The sequence below is a fragment of the Nipponia nippon genome, unplaced genomic scaffold (assembly GCF_047370975.1).
Source record: "Nipponia nippon isolate SJK-2023a ecotype South Korea unplaced genomic scaffold, ASM4737097v1 scaffold_1, whole genome shotgun sequence".
Classification (NCBI taxonomy): Eukaryota; Metazoa; Chordata; class Aves; order Pelecaniformes; family Threskiornithidae; genus Nipponia; species Nipponia nippon.
In genome coordinates this window covers 156,737,117-156,763,865 of record NW_028262290.1, presented here as the reverse complement: position 1 = coordinate 156,763,865, position 26,749 = coordinate 156,737,117, and the positions used below count along the sequence as shown (strand labels likewise).

The 26,749-nt window shown below is 38.1% G+C and overlaps 1 protein-coding gene across 1 annotated transcript in view; it reads right to left on the bottom strand.

Moving 5' to 3' along the window:
* PTPRN2 (protein tyrosine phosphatase receptor type N2) overlaps positions 1–26,749 on the bottom strand; it is a 670,971-nt gene that overhangs the window by 584,124 nt on the left and 60,098 nt on the right. The window contains exon 2 of the mRNA XM_087729958.1: positions 14,067–14,117. Coding sequence (XP_087586084.1) covers positions 14,067–14,117 — 51 coding nt within the window. The remainder of the gene's footprint in view (positions 1–14,066; positions 14,118–26,749) is intronic.

The window sequence follows — 26,749 nt, the reverse complement described above, 5'->3', positions numbered from 1 at the left end:
CACTTCTGAAAACAGCTGATTTCAGACCAAGAAAATTCTGTTTGTTTATTGTTTTTAACAAAATATCTTCTGCCTTTGCCAACAACTTCTTAATAGTAAACAGGATGCAAACTGCATGACATACAGGAGCAGATTTTGTTTAGCAAATGCTTAATGTCATTGTCATGGTTTCTAAAAAGGCAGCTTGTAATGGCACTGAAATTTGCACTTACTGCAGCTTAATTAACAAATGCCCATTTCCCATTTATATCTAATGCAGACACTTTCCGATTAAAAATGGAAATATTTACTCATTTACTACTGTACACAACTGAAATGTATGATGAAAACCCCTTAGCCCTAGAATTCTGAACTATAATTTCCTTTGCTCTATGATGAAATAATATAGTCATTCTCCCCATAACTGAAGAGAAATCATAAGGTATTAGCTGAGCAAGCTGATCTGCATTTGTGGGATACTTGTTTAAGCAAAGCAGGAAGGAACCATCACATTAACTTCACAAGCCATTGCAGCCCTGAGAAGGTATGGCATCTCCAGAACTTAGAGTTTTAGTTAATGTGTGCTGGCCAAGAGATGTCTGGGGATAGAAAAAGGATTCTTTGTGGTGGACTGATTCTTTCCACAGATTTTTGAGGTGGAATAACATTTTTGAAGCTGCAGATGTCTTCCATTCTAAATTATGCTGTTAACCTCTATTCCGATCACAACGTATTTTCAATTACCATGCCAACAAAATACATGGAAACCTGTAAATATTTTTTTGGCATCATTTGTGAAGGGTAATATTTCATGAAATAACAAAATAATTTTACCCAATGACCTAATTCACCATGGGGAAAAAAAAAAAAAAAGAAACCAACAACACTTTTAGGGGCTGGTATAAATCTCTTTTTAGATAATTTGAAATAAAGCCCAACAAGAAGGAATGACTTCTAATTAGCAATGCATTAGATCTAGGGACATGAAATGGGCACTAACTGGCTGATTACCTTTGTAGTGAACATGGATTTCTAATTTGTACTGCAATGTTAAACATGCTCATCAACCCTTGGCCACTGAGCACTCCACCCTCTAGTGAAACAGTGCTGAAACAGGGATTCTCTTCTGCCCAAACTTCTTTCAGAGGTTTTAATTTCTTCAGTTATAATAATGTCTGACTTAAGTGTTTGTATGGGTGAGCTCTGGAGAAGCAGAAAGACTACCCCTTGGGCTTTCAAGGCAAAGGCAGTGACCCTATTTAAAACAATGACTGATCCACTAAAAGAAAACGAAATTTTAGTATTGGACTCAATTTCAAACATTTTTAACAAAAACAGAGTCGAACTTTGGCATCCAATGTTAAGTTTACAGTAACAAAATTGAAGCAAATAAATATTTTGAGACACAGAATAGGACTGATATTTCTTAACTGTGTATCAGTGCTACATTATCTTATATTTTGTTGAACATATTGGCCCATTTTTATCCCACCATTATTCACATAAATTTTTGAACTAAGGGAAAAATAAGTGGAAGGGTTTAAAAAAATCATATATATTACCTCATTTAAGAATCAAATATTTAGAACACAGTCATTCACCAAACACGTGTAAGCAATCAAACTTATAGGTACAAATTCAAGAGGAAACTCTTCTAATAGCTACTGTCAGTGCGTCCTGGTTTCGGCTGGGATAGAGTTAATTTTCTTCCTAGTAGCTGGTATAGTGCTGTGTTTTGAATTTAGGATGAGAACAATGTTGATAACACACTGATGTTTTGGTTTAGTTTACACCAATCAAGGACTTTCCAGCTTTCCCTGCTCTGCCCGGTGCACAAGAAGCTGGGAGGGGGCACAGCCAGGGCAGCTGACCCAGACTGGCCAAAGGGCTATGCCATACCGTATGGTGTCATGGCCAGTATAGAAACTGGGGGGAGCTGGCTGGGGAGCAGTGATCGCTGCTTGGGACTGGGCTGGGCATCCGGCAGTGGACTGCATTGTGCATCACTTGTTCTGTATATTAATATTATTTTCTCTTCCTTTGCTGTCCTATTAAACTGTCTGTCTCAACCTACAGGTTTTACTTTTTCCCCTCCTGATTCTCTCCCCCATCCCACAGACCTGGGGGGCAGGCGGCACGTGCAAGCAGTTGTGCGGTGCTTAGTTGCTAACTGGGGCCAAACCACCACACAGTGAAAGAAGAGTTTGTTCCATTAAATTACCCAGCATAAGCCATCAGCAATATCCCATTAAAATGAAGGCAGGCTGTCAATAAAGAGAAGTAGGAACTCTTAATTATTGTAGAGGTCTAGTAAATCTTTAAATCTCAAACTTGAAAGTTAAACATTCAAGGGAAATGAAACAACATCCTAGAAAGAGATGAAATCAGAAGACTACATGTAACCATTATAATTTGGAAAGGTTTAGGTTTTTTTTTATGTCACAATAAACACAAGAAAGTCAAATTAATTACTTAGAGCTTGAAAATTAATTAAAATTTAAAAACAAAACAAACACCATCACCCCACCCCGAAAACCATTCCACCTTCAAAGGAAACAAATTGATTTCATTTTGGAAATCCACAATCCATTTAAACTGCTTCCACTGTGATTGGGTATTGCAGGTTGTCTTCTATAAGTGTCCAACAAGCTATGAAACTATTAGCAACCATACCATCCAAATGTCCATCCATCTAACTGTCAGTCTACCCGTAATACCCTTTTATCTGAATATCACAGCAATAGAGATACAGCAGCATGATGTAGTCAAAAGAGAGGACCGCAGGACAAAAAAAAAATCTGAAGGAAGGTCTCACTACTTTTCAACTCTACCCTCAATTTTTTTTCCCCCACCAGGACATTATATAGTTTCTGGTTGGAAAATACACCTTTTTCTTCTCTATTATAGAGTTCACCATAGAGAAAGAATGAATTACAGCTCAATAACAGATAGAGAAAGCTAAAAAAAGAGATTCTTGCCATTGAAAAATTGCATAGTGTGCAACTGTTCACAATCATACCTGTTCTGTTACATCCAGGAAAAAACTATGATGGTCTAGTCTAATCCCTGAAAGAGTCAGTGAGATAGTGCAGTTGAAAGACTAAATATGATCTTTAAAGGGCTAAGATTAAATAGAATAAACTAGGTACACATTTTTAACCTTATCATAACATTGCAAATTCAATATTAACCCACGTTTGTTGCATTACATTAAAAACCAAAACACTTCCCTTTTGATAGACATCTTTCCTTGAAGAGTTTAGAGTCCAGACATTAAATGCTGTATTCCCTTCCTCTCCTTTAACGTCCACTGTTGTTATCAACCTTCTTAAATGATGCTGATCCTACCATAGAGCCAATAGAGGAACACGCTGACACAGCAGCAAAAGCAACCAAATATTTCTCAACTTATGCAGAGTAGCAGCAAAAGCTATTTAAGTAAAGGACTAAATTACAATAAATAGTTTGGGACCATAAAATATATTTATTGTTCTGTCTACCTGTAGAGCAACTTTTGTTGCTGTTGCCATGGAGTTTGTAGGGAATGAAAGAAAACTGTTTAAATTAAAGGCTTTGAATGGCTTATAATGGAGAATGAGTTTTCATTAACAGGTCTTTACCTGTTAATCAACAGTACTATGATTAATTCACTTTCAGATTGTTCTTATTTATTAAACGAGGACATAGAATAAAAAAGCCTGTCACTTTTCTTTATTACAGAGTGTTTTTTCTAAGCATTAGAATAAAGAAAAAGTATACATTTTCTAGCTCTCTTTGGATGAATGTTCTGCTTTGGAGCCAATCCAGTCCAAATTAAGGACTTGAAGCAATAGGTACACAACCGGGGATAAAAATTCTACATTCTTTATTTAAAAATAAAAGCAAATGTTTTATCTGTTCAGTTCATCTCCTCAGAACAATCACAGTCATTGAAAGTTATTTTCATATATATTATATATTTTTGTTTTTCATGTGCATATGAATTCGCATCTCATGTTTAGAACATTATAGATTAAAGCAATTCCCTCGTCCTTAGCTTCTTACATGACATCATGGATGTCATTTATTACTGAATATATTTTCACATACAAGCTATCTTCAGACAATAAAGTCACTGTGTCTTGCAGAAACTGTAATCTGAGTTTTGCTCTGCTGAGGCAGATATGCTTTTCAGGTGATCCAAGTCATGAGGTTTTGCTACTCAACTCTCTCATATACTTTGAGAAGTTAATTAGCCAGGACCACAAGATTCCCCGCTGCAAACCATCAATTTTTTTTTTCCCCCTATTATGTTTACTCTCTAAAGGCAGACTGAGAGGGCACTTATTAGTGCTTGTCACATGCTATGAAGTCAGCAACAAAAATGTGTTCATTAAATGATTATTGTAATGCAACATCAGTAAACTGATGCACAGTCTGACCAGCAAAAAGGGAGAAGGATTTTTTGACAGAATGTTGAAGAAAAAAGAAAAAAGGGAAAAAAGGTATGGCATCTTAAGCACAGAGAAACTTGTAACGGTAAAGAAACATCCAAAAGGATGTTATTCACCAGACATTTAAGAAATCTACAGCTTTGCCTTCCACACACCCAAGAAAATACAGACTGAATAGTCAAGTCATTCATTAAATGGCCTTGTACATTTTGAAAATATATGGAATAGACAAGACAATTTCAGTTGGAAGGGACCTACAACGATCATCTAGTCTAAATACCTGACCAATTCAGGGCTGACCAAGCTAAAGCATGTTAAGGGCATTGTCCAAATGCCTCTTAAACACTGACAGGCCTGGGACATCGACCACCTCTCCAGGAAGCCTGTTCCAGTGTTTGACCACCCTCTTAGTAAAGAAATGCTTCCTAATGTCCAGTCTAAACCTCCCCTGGCACAGCTTTCAACCACTCCCACGTGTCCTACCACTGGATCCTAGGGAGAAGAGCTCAGCACCTCCCTCTCCACGTCCCCTCCTCAGGAAGCTGCAGAGAGCAATGAGGCCGCCCCTCAGCCTCCTTTCCTCCAAACCAGACAAGTCCAAAGTCCTTAGCCGCTCCTCATGGGACATTCCTTCCAGCCCTTTCACCAGCCTTGTTGCCCTCCTCTGGACACATTCAAGGACCTTCACATCCTTCCTAAATTGTGGGCCCCAGAACTGCACACAGTGTTCAAGGTGGGGACACACCAACACTGAATACAGTGGGATCATCACCTCCTTTGACTGGCTGGTGATGCTGTTTGATGCACCCCAGGATGAGGCTTGCCCTCTTGGCTGCCAGGGCACACTGCTGGCTCCTACTGAGCCTGCTGTCAACCGGCACCCCCAGATCCCTTTCTGCAGGGCTGCTCTCCAGCCACTCCTCTCCCAGTTTATACTTGTGCCCAGCATTACTCCATCCTAGGTGCAGAATCCGGCATTTGGACTTGTTAAATTTCATCCCATTAATCACTGCCCAATGCTCCGATCTATCTAGATCCCTCTGCAAGGCCTCCTGTCCCTCAAGAGAGTCAACAGCACCTCCCAATTTGTTATCACCAGCAAACTGGCTAATGGTGCATTCAATGCCTGCATCCAGATCATTGATAAATGTATGGAACAGGACTGGCCCTAGCATTGAACCCTGAGGAACACCGCTGGTGATGGGTCGCCAGCCAGATGTAGCCCCATTCACTACAACCCTTTGAGCTCTGCCCTTCAGCCAGTTCTTCACCCAACACACCGTGAACCCCCTCATCCCACAGCTGGACAACTTGTCCAGAAGGATGCTGTGAGGGGCAGTATCAAAAGTCTTACTAATATCCAGAAAAACTACACCACCACCTTCCCTTCATCCACTAGGCAGGGGACCTTATCGCAGAATGATATCAAATTAGTTAAACAGGACTCTCCCTTTGTGAAGCCATACTGGCTGTGCCTGATGCTTGCATTATTCTTTAAATGCCTTTCAAGAGTACCCAGTGCAATCTTCTCCATAATTTTTCCAGGAACCGAGGTTAGACTAACAGGTCTGTAGTTCCCTGGGTCTTCCCTCACACCCTTGTAGATTGGAATGACGTTGTCGCGCTTCCAGTCATCAGGGACCTCCCCAAACTCCCAAGACCTTTGGTAGGTGATCGAGAAGGGTCCTGCCATAACATCCACTAGCCTCTTGAGTACTCTGGGATGAATCCCATCATGCCCCATGGACTTCTGAACATTCAGCTGTTACAGCTGGTCCCGTACAACTTCAGCGTTCACAAATGGAAAGTCACTGTTCCCAAACTCGTAGTCCTCTAAGGGGACCTGAGTTTGATTCATGATCCCATATTTTAAGCATATGTACTGTTAGAATGGATTATTGAAATTTTCAAACCGAAAGATACAAGTGGCATAATTATTTAAAAAACCATACAATTTTCCTCAAGCTGTAAATTTCTTCAAAGTTTTCTAGTCTATCTTCTTTTAGACACTCCCATCAATGCCTCTTAACTAACCAACTACCTTGATAATTAATGATAATAATTAATCTGATTGATCCAGTTAACTTGGCTACCCAGTTACTGCTGCTCACCAATTTCACATCTCCTTTACTTTGATGATTTTTATTTTTTTTTTGTTCATAAATATGTTTATGCAGGTTTTTCTGGCTTTTTTTTTAGTAGAGGTGAACAATTTAAAGAAAAAAACCCCTATTATCCTATTTTTTCAAAAGCCACAATCCAAACATCTTAATAACAAAGTAAACCATAACACTTCTGAATGCCCCTTGATACAAGGAAGGGAGAAAGTACAATGGATTTTCAGCAGAGGCGCACTGCTGCAGTGTCACGCCAAATCAGAATTCATTTGCTTTCCACCTCATTGCCAGAACGGTATTCCCTTGGTGTTCTCTTCTCCTCTACAGGCCACGCTGTCCTTTTCAGGCTCTTGTGTTTCATGATTCATCAGGCACAAATTTTATTGAGACTCCCTAATGCCTTTTTTCAAATGGGCTGCACTTTTCCATTGTCTCCCAAATGTTACAATTTTTTTTTTTTTTGAGTGTAATAAAATAATGAAATAGGGAACATCTCTGAGAACGTCCAACAAATGTGCCATCAGATGCTACATGGTTCACCCAAAACCAGTTAATAAAGTGGTCCACTACACACTAATAAGATACACGACACAGACAATGTCTCAAATACCCAATACATTTTCAGGAAACATTTAATATGCTAGTGTAACAGACATTTTCAAAGTTACGCTAAATTTTATGTATTCTGCCTGGTACAAGTTCCAAAAAGCAGCAGACAAAGAGGATTTAGTTGTTTTTTTTTTCCCTAACACACACACACCCCCCGTTGTAAGAGTGAAGACTTCATATCAACTCAAATATTCAATGGAGAAATACTGAATATTTAAAAAAAAAAAAAAAGGCAAACCCAAAAACTCCAGAACTTCAATCCTGCTTAATATCAGATCATTACATTAGATTTTGGACACTCATCCACATTATCACTGCAAATACATAATTTAATTTGGGTAAGAGAGAGATACCAGATAATTAAATTTACTCTCCAATGATCTAGGGCCCTCTTTCCCCCCTTCCTCTCCCCCCCCAGGTAGGGAGGTAGAGCCTTTTAACCAAACTTCTTGAATCAAAAGATTCACCACCAAAATCCCCTCAAAATCACTCAAACATACACTGGTTAAGCAGTTTTACTTGCAGTGCTTGCCCTGGTTCTGTGAAACCCAGTGCTGATATTTGGAGCAAGAAAATACACTGCCACAAGTCACAACACCATGATGGAAATGAAAGTTTCCATATGACAACACAGAAGCATTCTTGCCTGAGCTGTAAGAAAAGAGAGATCTGTCCACATGAAATAACACTATGCAACACTCAGCAGCTCCAAGACTTATTTACTGGCACAGGACACGGGAATATAAAGGATTACCTAGGGCTAGTGGTAGATTTATGGTTGTACATGCCTCTCACTTGGTGCTGGACAGCAGGCTGCCAGTGAAGTCTGAGCAATGGTTTTGTGCCCTGCAGGAGCTACCACTTGAGATTCTCCACAAAAAAAACACACAATAAAGCTTTTAGCGACAGCTGGGATGGTGGATAACCATAGTTGCGCTATCATGTCAAGCATCTTTTCCTATGGAGCAGATTGTAACTTCACCTTTGATCACCACTTCAGTTTTAAATGACAGTTGTGCTAGACACTTCTACCCGACTATCACACAGGTAGATATTTTAACACCACACCGAGATAAACACAAGACACAGATAGTTTGGAAGATAGATAGGCCCTTTCTTCATAGAGAAAAAAAGTACCACACTCTGTTGCAAGGTAAAGCAGATGAAGTCATCACTGCACTGGCATTTTTAACCTTGTGGTAAAACTAAAGTGTTATTTTTTCACAGTGCTTTTACCGCAAATAGCTCAGAAACATTCAGCATCAATGTTGAAAGTGTTCCTGTCAGCGAACCCTGTGTATACTCAGTAGCAAACCAGACCCCCCTAGTTTAGAAACTGAGCTGGTACAATTTATTTGCAAAGCAGCAGCACGGTGGGGTGGAGTAGAGCAGAGCTGAGAAACCCTCCAATTCCTCCGGTCGCCATCTCCTGCTCCCTTTCATTGCGTTATCACCATTCATAACAGAAGTTGTGTTGCAACATCGCTTCCACTCATTAACGCTGAGGAGCTCTGACAGTGTCATTAATACAGGTGTCTTTAGAGCTTCATGAGATAAGGGGAAGTGAGCGCTAACATGAGGGAGTACGCAGGCTAATGGCAAACCAGAGCCTTCCTCCCAAACAAACTGGATCATTTACTCGCTCCTATTACGTGACATAACCTAATGGAGAAGTGTGGGGAAAAACGTGAGCAAATTTTAATCTTGGTGATTATTTCCACAGAATTATTTAAATAGTTCATACACACCTTTCGAAGAAATGTAAAATATTCCTAATAACTAAGGCACCATCCTCACAACCACAGATTCTCAGGAGTATTTAGGTGTTAACTCACCCTTGATTTCAGTTGAATGAAGTGTGTGAATACTTCTGAAGATGTGGGTTTTCAGAATACCGTCATACAATGGTGGATTTTAAAGTTTACTCCTTCTCGAGTATCGTACCAGATTCTGACATTCTTCCGACATACTTATTCAAAGTATATTTTAAAAAATTAAGACTGATAAAAGAATCCCATGATCTCCTTGAACTGGTATGGAAGAACCACTGAAAGTAAATCCTTATATTTAGATAATTGATCAGATTTTTACTCCAAACATACATGTATTCCCATTTACTTCAGAATTCAGGTTAGAAATGACAGCATCAGGTTTACCTCATAGGGTGGTATTAGGACTTCAGTTATTTGTGAAGAATTCCCACATCCTTGGAAAGCACAGAAATTCTCTGTACACACAATAACGCAACGGTACGTAGAGGTACCACTTAATGTTACTCCTCAGAAGTCTGTATTTAGTTATAACAAGCACTGATGCTTACTGAAAAGCTTCAGAAAGCTTAGGCTGAGATTTAGGGTGTCATTTGACAAAAATTCGATAGCTTTTTTAAGAGCAGCGCCTTGCAAACACAGATGTAGCTGCACACATCTGTTAGCTAAACAATGCTGAGGTGCATCTCCGTCTGTAATCCCATCCTACTAGGCAATGATCTGGAAAACCGCAAAGCGTAACACATTAAGTTCAAGAAACCATTTCAGAGACCCTGACTCCTCTCCCTTATCATCTGTAGCACATGTTTACCATTTATGGCTCATCATCAGCACATGCAATCACTTACATTGTAAATGTTCAAGGAGCTCTGTTGCTGAGGAAGAAAGTACATTAATATTCTGAACTATCTGGAGACATCCAAACTTGGAAAGGCTCATGACTTTGTACTGCAATGCTTGGACGCCTGTGACACACCGTGCTAACCTAAGTCCCTCCTAACAAGTGCAGCTTGCATACATAAAGCAATATTGATTCAGCTGTGCATAGCTGTTTATACAGCCTTTCAGAAGCACAGCATCTTCAAACACTACTGCAGACATTAGACCGTGTCTTCCTAGGAGAGGTTTAGTGGTTGTCAGTGAGGCTTGACTTAATGATGCACACTGTGCCAGTGACTGTATTTAATTAACTTTTTTGGTTGGCCTCACAGAGCTGTTTTCTACAATCTGATCTTGTCTGCGTGAACCCTGTTCTGATTTCATGCAGGAAAGAGGCTTGCAGCCACAACATCTATCATAAATAAAACTGCCCTGATTTATAAAGGCTCTGTTGATAAGGAGCAAAGATATCATGGTATCCACACAGGGATAAAACACAGCACAAAACTCCTTTCTGCAGCAAAATATCTGGAGATTAAACCTAAAGGAAAGAATGCCATCCTTCTAAATGAGCAGTTCAAACAGTTTAATAAAGGGAGGAACGAGGACAATAAGGGATGGTTATTTTGAAATGAATGCTTTTATCTGCACCACATGGTATCTTTCCCAGTGGCACTACCAGAACTCAATAGCGTGATTTCATAAGAAAGGATAAAGAGCTAGTCTTTGCTTTGCTGCTTTCGGGAGCCGGTCTGTTTAAACCTTCCAACGAGGAAGCTATGTGAGCTGATGTTTTACATGAACTGCTTTACTTATCACCTAAAATGCAAAACAGAACATGACATATTCCCACTTATCCAACTGTACTAGGTTTAATATATAAATACAAGGAGTGTCCAAGGATAAGTGAAGGATCTCCATCTTGGGGATCATCTAAAAATTCTTCTTGATGCTTCTTTTTCTTTCCTTTTCGTACAAACACATTCTAGGCATAACGGTTAAGGAAATAAAAATACACACATGGGCAAACTCATTTTCTTAAACTTCTAACCCAGACAGCAAAACGTATGTGAACGTGTAAATGCCATGTCCCTCTTTACCCACAGCTGTGTCACTACACATACCCTCATTTCAAATCCTATTCCTTATATTATTCTTTTTGCTTCTATATCTTGTTTAATATTGTTGTTTGCTTCCTTTGGCATCTGTAGCAGCTTATCAGCACTTACTGGGGAGCAAGCATTTCCAAGCTTATAGAATACCAGATTATTTTCTATTAGGGTCTGCAGCTCATAAGCATATCTACCTTTCATATCAAGTTTTTTTGTTTTTTTTTTTTTATCTGCAAGCTTCCAAGCTTCAAGTATTTTAGATGGGTGAAAAGGTCAGTTCCTCCAACTGTAAAATAGAGGTAATGATTTACCAGAAGCGAAATAAATTACACCTAAACCACTTTACCCCACAAAGTTCTAGCTTTGTAAAGGAAAAGTAACTCAGTCTTTTTGCCTGGCTTATCCTTATGCCATTAAAATAAACATGAAACAATATGTTCCTTTTTAACCACTTGATGAGTCAGTGCAGCTCAGGAAACTGATAAAAGGTTTATGGAAATAAATTAATATTGCATGAATGCTGCTGGAGCTATTAAACAAACATAAGCGAGAACCCATCACTGAGGCCAAAAGAGACCTTTATATGATGAGGGAAAGCGGCAGAAAAGTCAACAATCATTATTACAGCAGGTTCTTTGCCCTAGGAAAACAGCATAGGGCCTAAACAGATGTAAGTGATGCAACTGATACAGTTATGCTCTTTATACCAGATCTTGCAACTGGATTACTTTGCTTTTAGCAAAAATAGAAACTTCTTTTAGCATCCCTTTTTTATTCATACAAATGAATAAAATTAGATTTATCAAAACCTATCAGGCACTTAAAAATCTCTTCTTAAAAAACCCTATTCTTTCCTTCTCATTTATTTTGAAGTTATAGAAAAGCATGAAAGAGCTCAGCTATTGGTGTTTTGGTTATCCTTTTACAATTCTGATGCGCGACAAGTACTTGAAGTCTCCAGTTGATGACATGACATGAGAGAGCAAAGACTGTGACTTATGTCTTCAATATGCAAACCCAGTTTCATTTTTGAAAATGTGGTCAGTTCAGCTACCTTTGCTGGAGGCCGAGAGGAAGATCAAATTTATCAGCCTTCCTGCAGGTCACAGATGCTTCAAAGATGCTACCCAAAAGCAGCTGCTGTTTCTTACCCACATTCACACCATGCTGCAGAAATATGCACTTGTGTGAAAACAAAGGAGGCAAAACTTTCTGTGACCTTGCAATACACGAAGCAAGCCCTGCTCCTGAGCATAGTGAGCTACACAGACTTAAGTTCCTGAGCTTTCAATCCAGCAAAGCACTTACATTTTAATACATGAGGATTTCTGAAGAACTTCAGAGATACAGTTGAACTAGAAACATTTTGGACAGGAAAAACAGGAAGGATTTCTCAGAAGCAAGCAGCCCTTTTCTGGTACATATAAAAAGTAAATTCTGATGGTATTTTAGTACTTCAGTGTATGATCTTGCAAAGATTCTGTTCATTTTCTCAAGAATGGTGTATTTTCTCTTGCATCAAGGACAGCGTTTAAAATCCACTCTAGACAACATTTGCCCAGTTAGGGCAAAAAAAACGAAATGCTTTGCAGTGACCTTAAACACATTGACAGAATCTCTGCATGTATTTTTTTAATTAAGATCAGCCATTAGGAAATACCATTGATCAACTGGCTTATTCATTACTGAATTTTCTTTAAGTTACAATTATGCCAAAATAAGAGTAGATCTACAGAAGAGGACCATTCTGAATTCAGAGATACAATTTCCATAGTTTAATTTCGCACTCTAATGAAAGTCACATTGAGTTTTTAAAAACTGCATCTTCAATTAAGAAAACAGGTAGAGCAAGAAACTGTGAAGTAACCCTTATAGGAACATCTTTGTTGAAGACTTTTTGCTGTCTGTTACAGTACATATATTTCTTTAGTATCATCCATTGCATAAACTTCCATTACACGCTGCCTGCCAGATATAACAGTGGCCTACCATAAAGCCCAATTAAATACACTTTCATTGGGAAAGACTACAGCTAGGCACTGAAGATCATTCTTAGTCAGCAAAACACACCACTGTAGAAAACTGCCACTACCCTTCAGGTGTCCATCATGGAAATTGTCAATGCAGAATTTTTGCATATTATTGGAACAACTTCAAATAACAATTTTACACAAGAGTTATCTCTGGAGATGTTAATAAAGGCACTGTTTCTAACCTTCTACCTATTTTAATTCCTCCTAACTCCTCAATCATATTTTTGTCTTTTATTCCCTCTCCTGCATATATTTGTCTGACATTCAACGATATTGGGGATTTAATCTCATTTCATCTTAAATGTTTGTTAAATTAGGATATTAATAAAGTTTACCCATTAATGGACCCATATTATTGGCTCCCATGTTTGATGGAAAAAACTACTTCTTCCTTATGCCATACATTCATGAAGAGAAATTTCATATATAATACTTAATTTTAAAAAAAAAAATCCTTAATTACAAATCTACATATTTTACAACAGTAATTGCTTCAAAAGATCTCTCTCTAAACATGGTCCATCCTTTACCACGACTATAATGATTTCATATAGAACATTAACAATTTTTGACTATTCTCAGAAAAGTCATTCCTACTATTCCATTAGACTCATTCATACATTTGTGTAGGCTTTTTTGAAATTCTGAAGGAGAGCAGAAGACAGCTGCTTTTGCATAGATCAAGTAAATCACAGAAAAAGGAAGCAGCATAATAAAGAACAATGGTAGTCTGTCTTTGAGACCTTCTTTCTTATTATAATAAATAACATTTTGAAGAAAAAGGAAACTGATAATTACTCAACATCATCTTCTAAAAAAATGAACAACTTGAAAATAATTTGTTTTAATATAGGGTGAAAATAAGTTAATTTTAGCATATTTTAGTGTGTTTAATTTAGTTACAATCTCTTTCTCATAAAAGGAGATTATGTTGTTGAAGGTTGAGAGAATATTTATATGGTTTTTTTAAATCTATTAGATTTCCCCTAACTGCTGACCAGAACAGTCATACCTGGTACTCTTCCCCCCCCCGCCCCCTTCTCATTCATATACAGATTTGGCTTATTGAATCGACCACATAGCAATTACACAGCAGAGGACAGAGTAGTCAGCAAACAAAACATTCAGGACTTACCATTTACACAGATTTCAAAAGATTTGCAAAGGTCATCCTCAAACAGGCAGCCTAAAAACACAATAGAAAGGTAAAAATTAATACAGATTTCAAACTCTGGATAATTACTGCAGACTGAAGACCTCTCAGGCTATTAAAAGCTCAGCAAGAGTCAGACGTTTGGTCGGCCTTAGGAGTCTAAATTGGGCAGTACAGAAATTCAAGAACATGGAAACAGGTCTGGTTAGAGAGCACATCTTACTAACTGGTTATATCCAGAATAACCTTTGATGTTTTTCTTCCCTCTCATCCCTCTACTGAGGGTTCAGTTTTCTCTGTGCATGTCTCATTTAGTAATTTGAGGAACTTCACGTTCTCTCAATTTTGTGCACGTTATCATACCACAGCACACTAATGCTGCAATACAGTACAAAAACATACACCAAGAAATCAGGAGTTTCCTCAAGATATTTCTGCTGTGATGAGACGAGCCTAGGAATCAGGTATAAATTTTTCAAATTAGGCTTGGATTTAGTAACTGCAACCATAGACCATGCCTAGATCCTCAGGAGCACTAACTCTTTGGAGAAAGGCTTAAAAATTAAGCCATCTGTACCAACACTGGGATACCTCCATAGACAGCTGACAAATTGGTACACGTATATGAAAAATATCCTGTTTTTTTTTCCATTTAAAGCAGGAAATTTGTTCCAAAACATGCTGCTTCGTGGGCCCCTGCTATGCCAGCTTCACACCTCACCCTAGAAACTGCATCCAGGTTGGCAATCCCAGCTCATCCACTTATACACGTCTTCACGCATGAAGTAAAGTATTCTGTTCCCCTGTTGCTAGTATCACCTAACCAGGTAATGAGGCACTAGTTATTTTTCCCTTTATCTTTGAATAAGATGAACTTCTACTGATATTCGTGAGGGCAGCAGAGAAGCAGGCAGGATATACCTCTGCTGTGGTTGCTCCACACTGGGGGACAGGGACAAGGGCTGAGTATAGAAGCAGTGTGAAATACCGTGCTATTGTTAAGGGCATACACTCTGTTAACCCAACCAGTAGTTTCTTTATTGTGTTTTCCAAAAAAAAGATGAAGAGCAGGACTGGATAAACTCCAAGGAATGAGGCTGCATTTTGAATACAGAAACTGCCATATTGTCACAATTAAGTCTCTCTGGGAAGTACCTTAAGTATATAAATGGACACAGGGAATTACAGAAATTAAGTTGAGCAGTTTCACACTGTGCATCAAAAACCAGCCAGGAACTTCATGACATCTAAACACAGGAGAAAGTTTTCCCTCCCCAGAAGCACAGAATACAAGCATCTCTATTCATCAGAGAATTGAATGGATTAAGTAGGCTATTCTTATTAAAAAAACGTGAAAGGCTCAAGACTCTCTGCCTATGAATTACCTGAGCCCTAACCCTGCTAAAAGAAAAGTTCAGGGGGATAGAGTGACTTATGTATGCCTGCATAGCCTTTCAGCAGGTAACTGTGTTAGCACATCATTAAGCCTGAACTAATATACTCTGTCTCTCAGCAGGATTTATTAGCACAGTGCTAGGTCTGAGCTAAGCCAGCACATCTACATGTATTTGAGTCATAAGGGGCTCTGCTGGTGCTCCAAATATCTACCCCACACCTGCCTGCAGTGACCACATATACATAACCTTAAGCTGATAACAAAAGACTACAATATGCACACCGATAAAAGCGTTCTCTCATCCTTTCACCTATGCACCAATAAACTGTGGCTACACATTTGGTAGCTTTTGAAAGGCAGAGGAAGTTTCAGACCAGAAAAGGCTTCTTCAAGCAGAGTATGGCAGAACAGCGTGCGTCTACACAATCCACAAACTCTGGTTTGCGACATACTTTTTGTAATATGTATAGTTTTGCTCCAGACAAGTCTACTGGAACAGCTGTTTGACCTGAAACAGTGTCTGAGAACTCACTAAAGATATCTGATTGCAGCCTTGGTGCCGACCCAGAAAAGCAGAACAATACCTAACTATATATTGACTCAAAGAACGTAAAGCAAGAATGACGACAGGCAGTGGCCAAAACACATCAGCAGGGGTTATATAGCACAACAAGAGATCTAATTAAAAGCATAGTAACGATCACTTCAAAAGAGGAATGCTTGCAGAAAAAAAAAAAAAGAAGGTAGAAGACTTCAAGTGCTAATATAAACTGGACGAATGAAAGCTATACTTCAATATTCATGTTTTCAGAAAATTGAGGTTCTCTCTTCTAAAAGAAAAGTTTTTATGGTTAGGAAAAATCCCTGGTTAAATCTCTCTGCCTTGTTTTCCCAAGAGATCAAAAGGATTAAAACCAGAAGCCTGAAATGACCACATCCAATGAAGGGCTGCAGGAGGTGTTCTGTGACAGAGGGAAGACAGGCAGTTTTGTAGTTGATTTCCCATCCTGCAGTGGCTGTGCTGTAGATCCAAAAGGTGTCAGATGAGAAGTTTCAACCAGGAATGTTTCACACAAAAATAGTGACTGGTTCACCCAGACTCTGCTGATTTTGAAACACCTGGGAGCTGCAATCAGAGCCACCTGCTGCCCATGACCACCTGCTAGAGGCAGACCATCATGTAACATACTGATATTCTCAGAAGCAGAAAAATCCAGATACAAGATGAACAAAATGCGTATGTTCAGGTACAAAGAAATAAACAGCCAGGCTACCTCCATACAGACCTCCAATTGAAATGCACTCCAATTTTGCTTGATATGTTTTGCTTTACCGCCTAATATATTTTCCATGAAAAGCACAAAAGAAAACTGATTTTTATCATGTTTTAGTTTCTCTTTTAATAATAGTTGGTTATTTCATGCTCACTGCAGCAAGCCATCTGACACAATTAGCCTTGGAAACATGTCTTGAAGAGCAAATTAATAAAGTCAATGCATGGCAAACTATATCCATCTACAATTACTCTAAAATAGACAACGACCTCCAAAACTCCTTGAAAAATATTTTGTTTCAAGTTATTTATTGCTAGAGTTGATTGTTATGTATATTTTACCCAATCAGTTGATATGCTAATTTAACTACTCATTTATCTTTTGTTGTTATTTGCTGTGACATTAAGAAGCACCATATTTCATTTTAAATATTATCTTCCTACTAATAGTAATGGTGGTAATAAGTCATCACTGAAGAGTGAAGTGGTATTGTCTCCAAAAAACACTTAATTCAGTTCATGCCTTATAGGATCAAAATTACATTTCATTTTTTACCAAACAATCCTCCTACCGAAGATCATCTCCCAAAACACATAAGCTGTTGATGCGATACCTTCAAGCCCCGCAAAAAAAATGAAAACACAACAAACCCCCAATCTTACTTCATACAGCAGCCCCAAAATAACAAATTCTCTATATAACTATTCAACAAGCTGACAGAAACTAAAACTAAACAGGTACACATATAGTGCTTTGCTTAATCTAGAATTTAAACACAGGTTTCTTCCTTAACTTGCATTAAAGATTTACCTCTTCACTAACAGTTGTATGGTCCTCACATCCCAGTAGTTACAAAGGAGGCTGGAGCAATGACTTGCACACAGGTGCACCAGCACCCACAAGAAGTTCAGTTGATCATCCTCCCCCCACATAACCAGGGCACACGAGTCTGTGCTGTGCATCTCTCAATACAGGGAGAGTAGTTCCCTGACACATATTGGAGCTATTTAAAATCCAGTTAGCACAGCAGTAAGGATTATCCCATATACTTGGATAACTATAAGTTTTTTTCACGTTCTTAAATGTCAGGGTTTGCAAAAGGTGTGGAATACTTATATTAACTTCTACTGACATAAATCATATGCTTATAAACTATCTTCTTGATAATTTGCCACAGTGAATTCCACAAGAGTTTACATGAGTAAAGCTCACTACAGGTCAGAAAAGCCCAGGCTGACTGTATAATGTAAACCAATATATTGAACTTCCATACACCAAGGTAAGTCAGTCTCTGAGAGAGAAGTAAAGAATAATAAATAAATAAATAAATACCTAACTTCATCCCTCCTTCCAAATACAGAGGTTAGTAGCTTGCAATTCTACTAAGTTGTATCAGGTACAAGGACCATATGTATTGAACCCACCCATATACACACACATTTTCTCAATGTTTTTTAACCTCATGACTGCTTAAAATAGAGGCAGGTATCTATGCTATATACTACAATCCATTTACACAGCATATTTTTTGTTTACTATCCAAGAAAGTAGATTCCATAGGGCCTCTCAAAATCTTCTACCTCCCTTTCTTCTCCCTCTACCCTACGTCTCCAGTACTGTTTCTCAGACAATCAGCACAACATAATCACAAAATGCTGTTGCAAGTACAGGATCTAGAGGTTTAAATCTCTTTGTCACGCTATTCTTCTCATGAGGCACTAATAAAACTATTGGCTTCCTCCTTTCATCAGGTATATAGCAGCTATGCTTTCCTAAAGACAAAATAGGAAAGCTTAAAACACACTGGAACATACTGTTTGGATTTATAAGAGGTGCCTCTGAAGGTTACAACAGTCAAGGCACCAGCTGAAATCACTTAAACTTAACCTAAAAAAAGCTGCAGTAACTCACTTATCAGGAAAATAAATTTTAAAAATCCACTAATCAGAGAGATCGTATTTTGTTTATTTCTCTGTCCTTTCACCCAGTTAACCGATCTATGATGATTTTACATTAAATGTTTCTGTAAGAATGCTCAAAATCTGTAAGTATTTTTATTAACTAAAATAAAAACCAGGCCATAGCCCCTCTTTATCAAAAATTGTCTTATGATCATCAAAACAAGAAAACAAACAATAAGCAAGAACAGCTAAGTTTCTCCTATACTTATTAATGAGAAATCGGGGAAACACAAACCTCCAAAATCCTTTCTGTTGTTGGGGGTTTTCTGCCTCTTCCTTTTGTGCTCTTCATTCAATTGCCACGTACCAACTAGCGTCTCTTCACCTTTGCAAACCAGACAACCCCATTTCATCATAAGGTTTTAGCCAGTATGGGTTTCATTAATCAAAATATGCCAATGTCCATTTGCATTTTTAATAGTCTAGAATGAAAGCTCATTCCACATTCATCTGCTTCTTTCAGATTTAGTTGTTAACTGGTAAGGAGATCTTGAAGGGTAAGTACTGCTGAACACTGCTAAGAGAGAAACAAAAAAGGAAACACCTGGGTATACCAATACTGGGCATGCCTGATGGGCCTCGTTGAGTCTTTAACATCACCTGTGAATGACTCTAAATAGAGAGCACATGTTTATTTTCCTATAGTAAAATTAAGAACTACAGCCCAAGAATGACATTTTAAAAGTACTCAGCTCATGCAACTGGGATAGCTCTAAGTAACTGGAAAAAGTCAAGATAGTGCACAACGACAATAAGGAATAGACATGAACTGACTGGTAGGAAGAGTCAAACATAGTTTTCATGCAGAAAACTGAATAGAGAAGTCATCTGATTGAGAAAAGACATAATCTTCTCGCTAATAGAGGTGAGATAAAATTTTGTTCAGTCTGCTAAAGCTGTGATCTATTCAACGTATCCTCATCTGTCTGCCATACGTGTATACCTAACGAGTGTAGAATTACACAAAATTGCAAGTGTGGCTGGGAAAAATGTACTTTAAGCTGATCACGGGCTTTAAACTTAGTTCATCTAGGTTTCCCTACTCTGTTGTTACATAGGTGCCGTAGGCATATATACCCATGGAATGTGAGTATTACTCAAAACCTATTAATTGAATGTGAAAAATCAACTACTGTTTCTTTACTTTAGTTTTATTTTGGCATTCACTCTGATAACAAGTTTGGATATTCCCTGGCCCTAGTTTTTAAATTTTCATTTTTATCCCCTTTTTTCTTTGCTTTTTTTTCTGTTCCAAACATTTCCATTCTCTTTCTGAGAAGTATTTTTTCTGACTCTTACGCACTCTCTTCTACTCTCCAAGAAACCATTGTTCCACCACCAGGACGCAGTCGCCCCTTTCTGTCCTTCCCAAGGATATGCATGCCATACTCGGGCACTCCCCTTCCTACCCGTGCCCTCTCTTTTCACTTATGCAGATAAACAGCTTGTCTGTCGCCTTTTTATTATTATTGATTGCTGGCAGTTTCTGGATCTCCAGTCTCATTCTTTTCCACAGGTTCCCTTCTTCTAGCACACTCAACCATTCCTCATCCACCTTCCTTCTGGTGTGTTGACTAGGAGACAGGTAAAGAGACAGGAGGTAAGAGAGGGGCAGGATTTTCTCTATCTTGCTTTCTCTGTTCAGAGTTGTCAGGAGTGGAGTAGGTTCAGCCACATTCTCTCTTTCTTGTTGGGTTCTCAGGATATCCAGAATATTCTTCATTGAGAAAGGCATTTTATTAAGACTTCAGAACCTGTGATGGTTTATCAACTGCTTAAAACAGTAGTTTAATTATGAAAGAAAAGTAAATTGGTTTGGTCAAAAATAATATTAAAGGAGCACATAGTACTAAAGGAGCTCTTTCTCCCAAGAGAGAAAGTGAGAAAAATATATGACAGCATAATAAGTACTGAGCTTTGATTTTCTTCCTTTGCTCCACCTTTCATGTTTTCTGAATGCACTCGGTGCCTGATGGTTTTGTAATACTGTAAACTCTTGAGAGCAGGTTTGTTTTTTTTCAATCGTGTGCATGTACAAAGCCTAGTGCAATGAAGCGCTGATCCCTGGTGAGGAATCCAGACCTTACTGTAGCCCAAACTAACAGTCATAAAGATGACAAAAGAAATCCCTGCAGTGGTTAACTGGAGGACTGTGCAGTCTCTTATATGAAAAGTTTCCAAAGAAAAGCAAGGAAAGTTTTCCCATAAGTGTTCCCATATGGTGTTAACACTTCCTCATCTTAGAATTACTCCTTCTTTCAATCATTTTTCATACACGCCAATTTTGTATATTGAAATATGACCCTAGCCAGAATAATTCACCATGGAACAGAGTTTTCGTTTAAAAAGGGGAAATGGCAGTGCTAAACTTATAGCCAAGATTTGCCCCTGAAGCCTCAATGACGGTATATATTACTGCTTCCGTTACCTTCTTTATATCACTTGCCCTTCAACATGTATGGATTGATGCACTAAATAGGCAAAATAGTACAAAAATGATGTGATGTATGATACTATTTCCACTAGGTAAGGGGCGTACTTTGTCCTTTCTGCATTTAGAAAAAAAAATGATTATATCTTTTCTTTTGCATGTAATTAGTCCTGAGCCTGTCCACCTCTAAAGAAAGGAATTGCTTTGTGGTGAAAATGCTATTAACTTATCTGATTACTAATGCCATGATTGCAATGATGTAGGGCTTTTCTTCTGGGGAGCACTGAGGAAAGGTCACTACTAAGAATAATTGAAGATGTGAGCAGTAATAATAGTTCATGAGGCGAAGAGAGAAGGAAAGGCCATCGCTGGAAAAGCTCCAGAACAGCACTTCCATTTACCCAGGGCTCAGAAAAAACATGGCATTTCATGGGCTGATACAGGCAATGTGTGTTTTGGTGTGCCTTTTTGCCATTTTTTCACAGTGAATATAAAAAGAACCTGCGTTGTGTCCGCTGAAAAATTACAATTCTCTCAATATTACATTTCCTAATTCTGTTTCTTTAGCAGAGACCACCATTAGCCCAGATAATTTCGGCAGAGGTATAACACTTCTGGCAAGCAAGTAGCTCCACTAATGCTTAGTTACATTGAACACTAACCTGCTCTCCATTTCAATAAAAAAAATTGCAGATAAGCCCATTATTGGAGAACAAATAGAAGATCATTTAAAAACTAACATTAAAATTATTACTTCTTAGGATCAAGACTGAAATCTTTTACCCACACCATTAACTGTGGCAGGAGCAGTCAAATGTGACTTTGCTCAGGTAACTCTGCCCCAAAGATCTTTGCCACGTTGGTAGCTCATATTGGGGCAAAATTAGGATCCCTACAATATAAAATATATGATCTACAATATAAAATGTATGATCTGTTCCTTCAAAATTAGAAAATGTGAATTGAAGTGCTCACAAGCTGTATAAAAAATATCATAAAGATCCAGACTAGGCCTTTAATAACTTCAATTCAATACCTTCTACTGGTCACCACTTGCTAAAATTAATTTCCTTAATGAGCAGTAAACTGAAATCACCCAACACCCACTAAAATCACAACTGTGACCTAAGCAAAACTTTTTTTGCACTTAGCAGAGAATTTGAGGGCTGAACACCATTGACTCTAAATGAATAATTCCACTTTGCTGTTTAAATACATCAACAAGCAGCCTGAAATTTTCCCCCTGCTGTTGCCCGTACAATATCCTTCCCCACAAAATCTGTGGGCAGCAAGGCCTTCTAGTATTTCTCATGGCCATAAGATATTAAAAACTGAGGCTTACTTACAGCAGAGTATGATGTTATCAGCAAAGCCTTCCTGAGTATTCTTGCACATAGACCAGCAAACATTGTAGTTCTGCGGCCTCTGCCATATTTATTCCATGAAAGAACTACTGTCATCATTATATGTCCACCTCGTTTTATCCATCAGTAACTGTCAGTCTATTCCTGCATACTTGTTTTACAAAATTGCAGAATGGAGTGAATTCTAAGTCCTAATTATAGCATAATTCTAGTCTTCTTCCATAGTCGGGGTTAAGACAAGCTGGGTCAAAGAAGTAATGAGCCATTAGCTAGAGGAAATAGGAACTCTGTGTCTGGGGGTTATGTGCTAGATAGTTCTTTCAGATAAATTTTTCCAAATCACTTACATGATAAAGAAGCTTATGTCCCATCATCTGAAGCTAACCGGTCTCTAAGATGCACATTCAGTGACAGTTTTTTTTAAAAAATAGCTCTTTAAAGTTGTGCCTCATGTTTTGGGAAAACACCCATTATTCACATAATCAAAGACAGGAAAAGAGATATGTTTATCATTCTCCTCTAATGAGCACCAAAATTTTGTCTTCATTATTTGTCAGAAAATCTTAATGAGTATCTGCTTGGTGCTTGAAAAAACATAACGAGAATTCACAGCAATTCTCATCCAGTTATATTGCCTCCAAAAAATAAATAATTACCTAATATTCAGGGGTAATGCACGTCTCCCAACACTGTCTTGAGAAGACTTCAAAGGCAGAAACAATTTTTTGCAGAAGACTTCTTTGGAATGATTGGCTTTTCTGTTCTGTTTTATTTAGAAAATAGCACAGCATCTTTTAACCGATGATGCCTGTGCCCACAGCTGCAATATGGCCAGTACCTGTCACATATGATCCTTTCTTTGTCCCTTCCTTGTTCTTCTTAGAAAATCACTCTCCTTTTTGTTCCATCTCTATTGCACAGTTAATTTGAGATGGGTAAATTGCCATGTGGACTTGGCAAAAACAACTTGGGAAGGAAAAAAGAATCATATAACTCGGTGGAGTCTGAAGGGCAAGGGGATAGTCCATAGTCTTTTACTGCAGGAAAGTCATTCTAATCTAGACAACAGCACACATGGGTTTGGGAGCTACACTTAACAGATGAGCTCCAAAGAGGGAGATAGGACCCAACCAGTACTCTAAATTTGTTTATTTCTGCGTATTCATGTTGAGGCCTGCTAGATATTGAAAACACGTAAAATTGCTATCATTGGGAGTCTGTTTGGAAAAACAGCTTCGTACCTTTATCATGCAATTTTAAATCACATTATAATGTTTATTTAGAGTGCTGAAATCACCGAAGTTCATCTCATGAAAGAGACACTATTATATACACTTGGTAATTTCTTTAATAAAGAGTTTAAACAGTCCAGAGTAATCCACATTAATTATTCATGTGTTGGAGAAAAATAATGAAAGTCAATGCAGAAAGCCATAGCCTCTTAAGGTTCTTGAAGGAACAAGAATAATATGAGGTAAAATTCAATGGACTGTGGCACCAAAATTTATCTATATAATTTACCCTGGGAATTTGAATTGTGAACAAAGCTGCAGCATTCTCTAGTATGGGACAGAGTTATGAGAAATAGGTCACACAAGGATACTGGTAGCACATAAAAGTTAACAGTATTTAGTGAAGATGCCTAAAACTTTTCCCTTTCCACAGAAAAAGGAAAGAATCTTATAAATGTTTATGTACTAGAAATTTTTTTAAAGCTACCAAGAACTCAGCTGTTCCAATCAATACAAATTATCTCTTGACATATAATCAATGTGCAGCACCATGTGGCTTTGTTCAAGTCCTGTTGGACTTGTAGCATATGTAACCGTGTACATGGGCATCACTCCACTTTCTTGTATAGGATTGATGTTGAGGGGCGGACTTAGGACAATACTTTGTTATGCTGATAAAGAATTAAATCTATCCTGTATTGATTCAAAACTCATTCCAGGTGGTAGTTTAAATTCATTACAGAGTAAAATTATCTGCTTCTACTTACTTTTGTGAATGCACACCAATTTCACAGAAAATCTGGAAGTGAGAGTGAATGGTCCTGATTTTGACCAGTAATTGTACTCTAATTACTCCTGACTCACCCTAATGTGTCTGAGGCTGGCATTGGAGCCAGCTGTCCCAGAACACATTGTGCCGTTGTCTCTGTGAAGTAGCTCTGCCTACCCTCTGATACCAGTGAGATGTTTTTTTTTTTTCCTCAGGCTAGTGTTGAGAGGCAGGCACCATAATGACACATATCAGAGAAGCAGTTAAGAAAAAGACTAATGATTAAAGCAATTTGGGGAGGAAGCCAAGAAAATTAGAGATAATTCTGAAACATGACAAATATGATGCATGCGGAGTAGCACCAGAATTCATATTCTGGTTCCTTCCTAAAACATATACAAAAGACAATTTTTCTCTCTCTAGAAAAAAAAAGATCATTAGAAGACTAAACCTCCCAGATTCTAGAAGTTCATCTAACTATTAAACTCCTTTAAATGACAAGGAAAAACTGCCTTTGAGAAAATTCATTTATTTAGGAAAAATGAAGCCTGGATGCCTTCAGGAGTTTATATAGGTGCACCTATATGGTGAAAGCTATGGTGAAAGCACCATTAAGAGTAGCCAAAAGTCATTACGATATTACAGCTATATAGTCACCAGCTCTCATAACTTAGCATCTAACGCCTATTGATTTTGATGGAATTGAAGTGTCTGAGTAGTTTGGTGAATTAGGGCCCAAATGCCTGCTTTTTTTTGTTCATGTTTATGATCACCTTTATTTTTCCTCTGTAAATAATAACGTCCAAAGTGTCTGTGTGAAACTTGTGCAGTAGGAGGAAAAAATTTAGAACTTTTATTAAACAGATAAGAAAAAGATGTTAACAAACAGTTGATGTTGCATGTCCCCTGTATATCTGAATATCATAAAGAGGAGAGAGCAAGTTACTTATAAGCCAGACCTACTAGCAAGGTTACCAGACTACAATGCCGCAGACTGGAATTCTAGTCTGGGTCCTGTTTTTTGTTGCTGGCCTGGGCACATCATTTCACCATGACTTTCCCTCTGTATTTTGTGTGTCTTGCCTAATTAAATACTAAAATTTATGATTGTTATCATGTGTTTATAAGTGGTTGGCAAAACAGAGATCTGGTCAAGTTTGGAGCATTAACGATCATTGTAATATGAAAAATAAACTTTGTATGCCTTTATTTATCTTCTCCACATCTCAGAGAAATGTTTTGAACCTTAAAGAAAAGGAAGGAGCTGTATAAAGGTACTGGGAAGCATTCAGTACAAACAAGCATTTCCTGAGGAGTATGGTTTTTTAATGGTGATTTAAGTAAAGCCAATGCCCTCTACCTCTTCTCAAAAAGTGCAGGGATTTCAACAGAGAATGTGAAACAGCTCCTTACCTGCCACTGAACTCTACAGCAGACGAACTTTTGAGTTTATATTCCCTGAGAAGCAGGGTGGGGTGGCGAAGGGAACTGAAAAGTACGGCAGGGGACAAGAATTCTAGTCAGGACCCTGAAGTGGCCAAGTATCAGACAGGCAGGGAGACCTCCAAGCCTCGGGTGACAAATTGTACAAATTTCAGTATGGCTTCAGGAGCATTATCTGTCATTCTTTTTTGACTTTTTATACAGGTACTTCTAATGAAGTGATAGATTGTTCTTCAAGTCTCAGCTCAGATTGCTTCTTTCTACTGTGAGTTTGACTTATCTAACACTTTGATTTTAATGAAAGGGAAAATAAAGCATATATAAAGTAAGGAAAAAATATGTCTGAATCTTGTGTCCATCCTCTATCATATTCCTTTTGATGAGCAGGAGCTGCAGTCAGCATGATTACGCTGCAGTTACAATTCATAAAACCTGTACAATGCATGTTATGTGTAGCACACTGGAGTTGTACAGTGTCATGATCCACCTGAGGATAACAATCCACTTCTGATAACAACTGAATGCTAGTGTTGCATATTTTTCATATTCCCATCTAAACTTAAGCTGAAGACTAAAGTCAAAGACGTTTGCATTTCTTTAGCATCACGCGAAGTCTCCAAATCATTTTTGCTGAAAATGAATTCCATACAGAAGGCAACACATATCCCACAAAAATATGCAGGTACTTCACTTAATTTCTACACATCTCATCATAACAGCATGTCTTATAAAAAGTCAAATACCTTTTACTGCTTGCATTTATGCAGCAATCTTTATTCCCATCATTACAGCCTC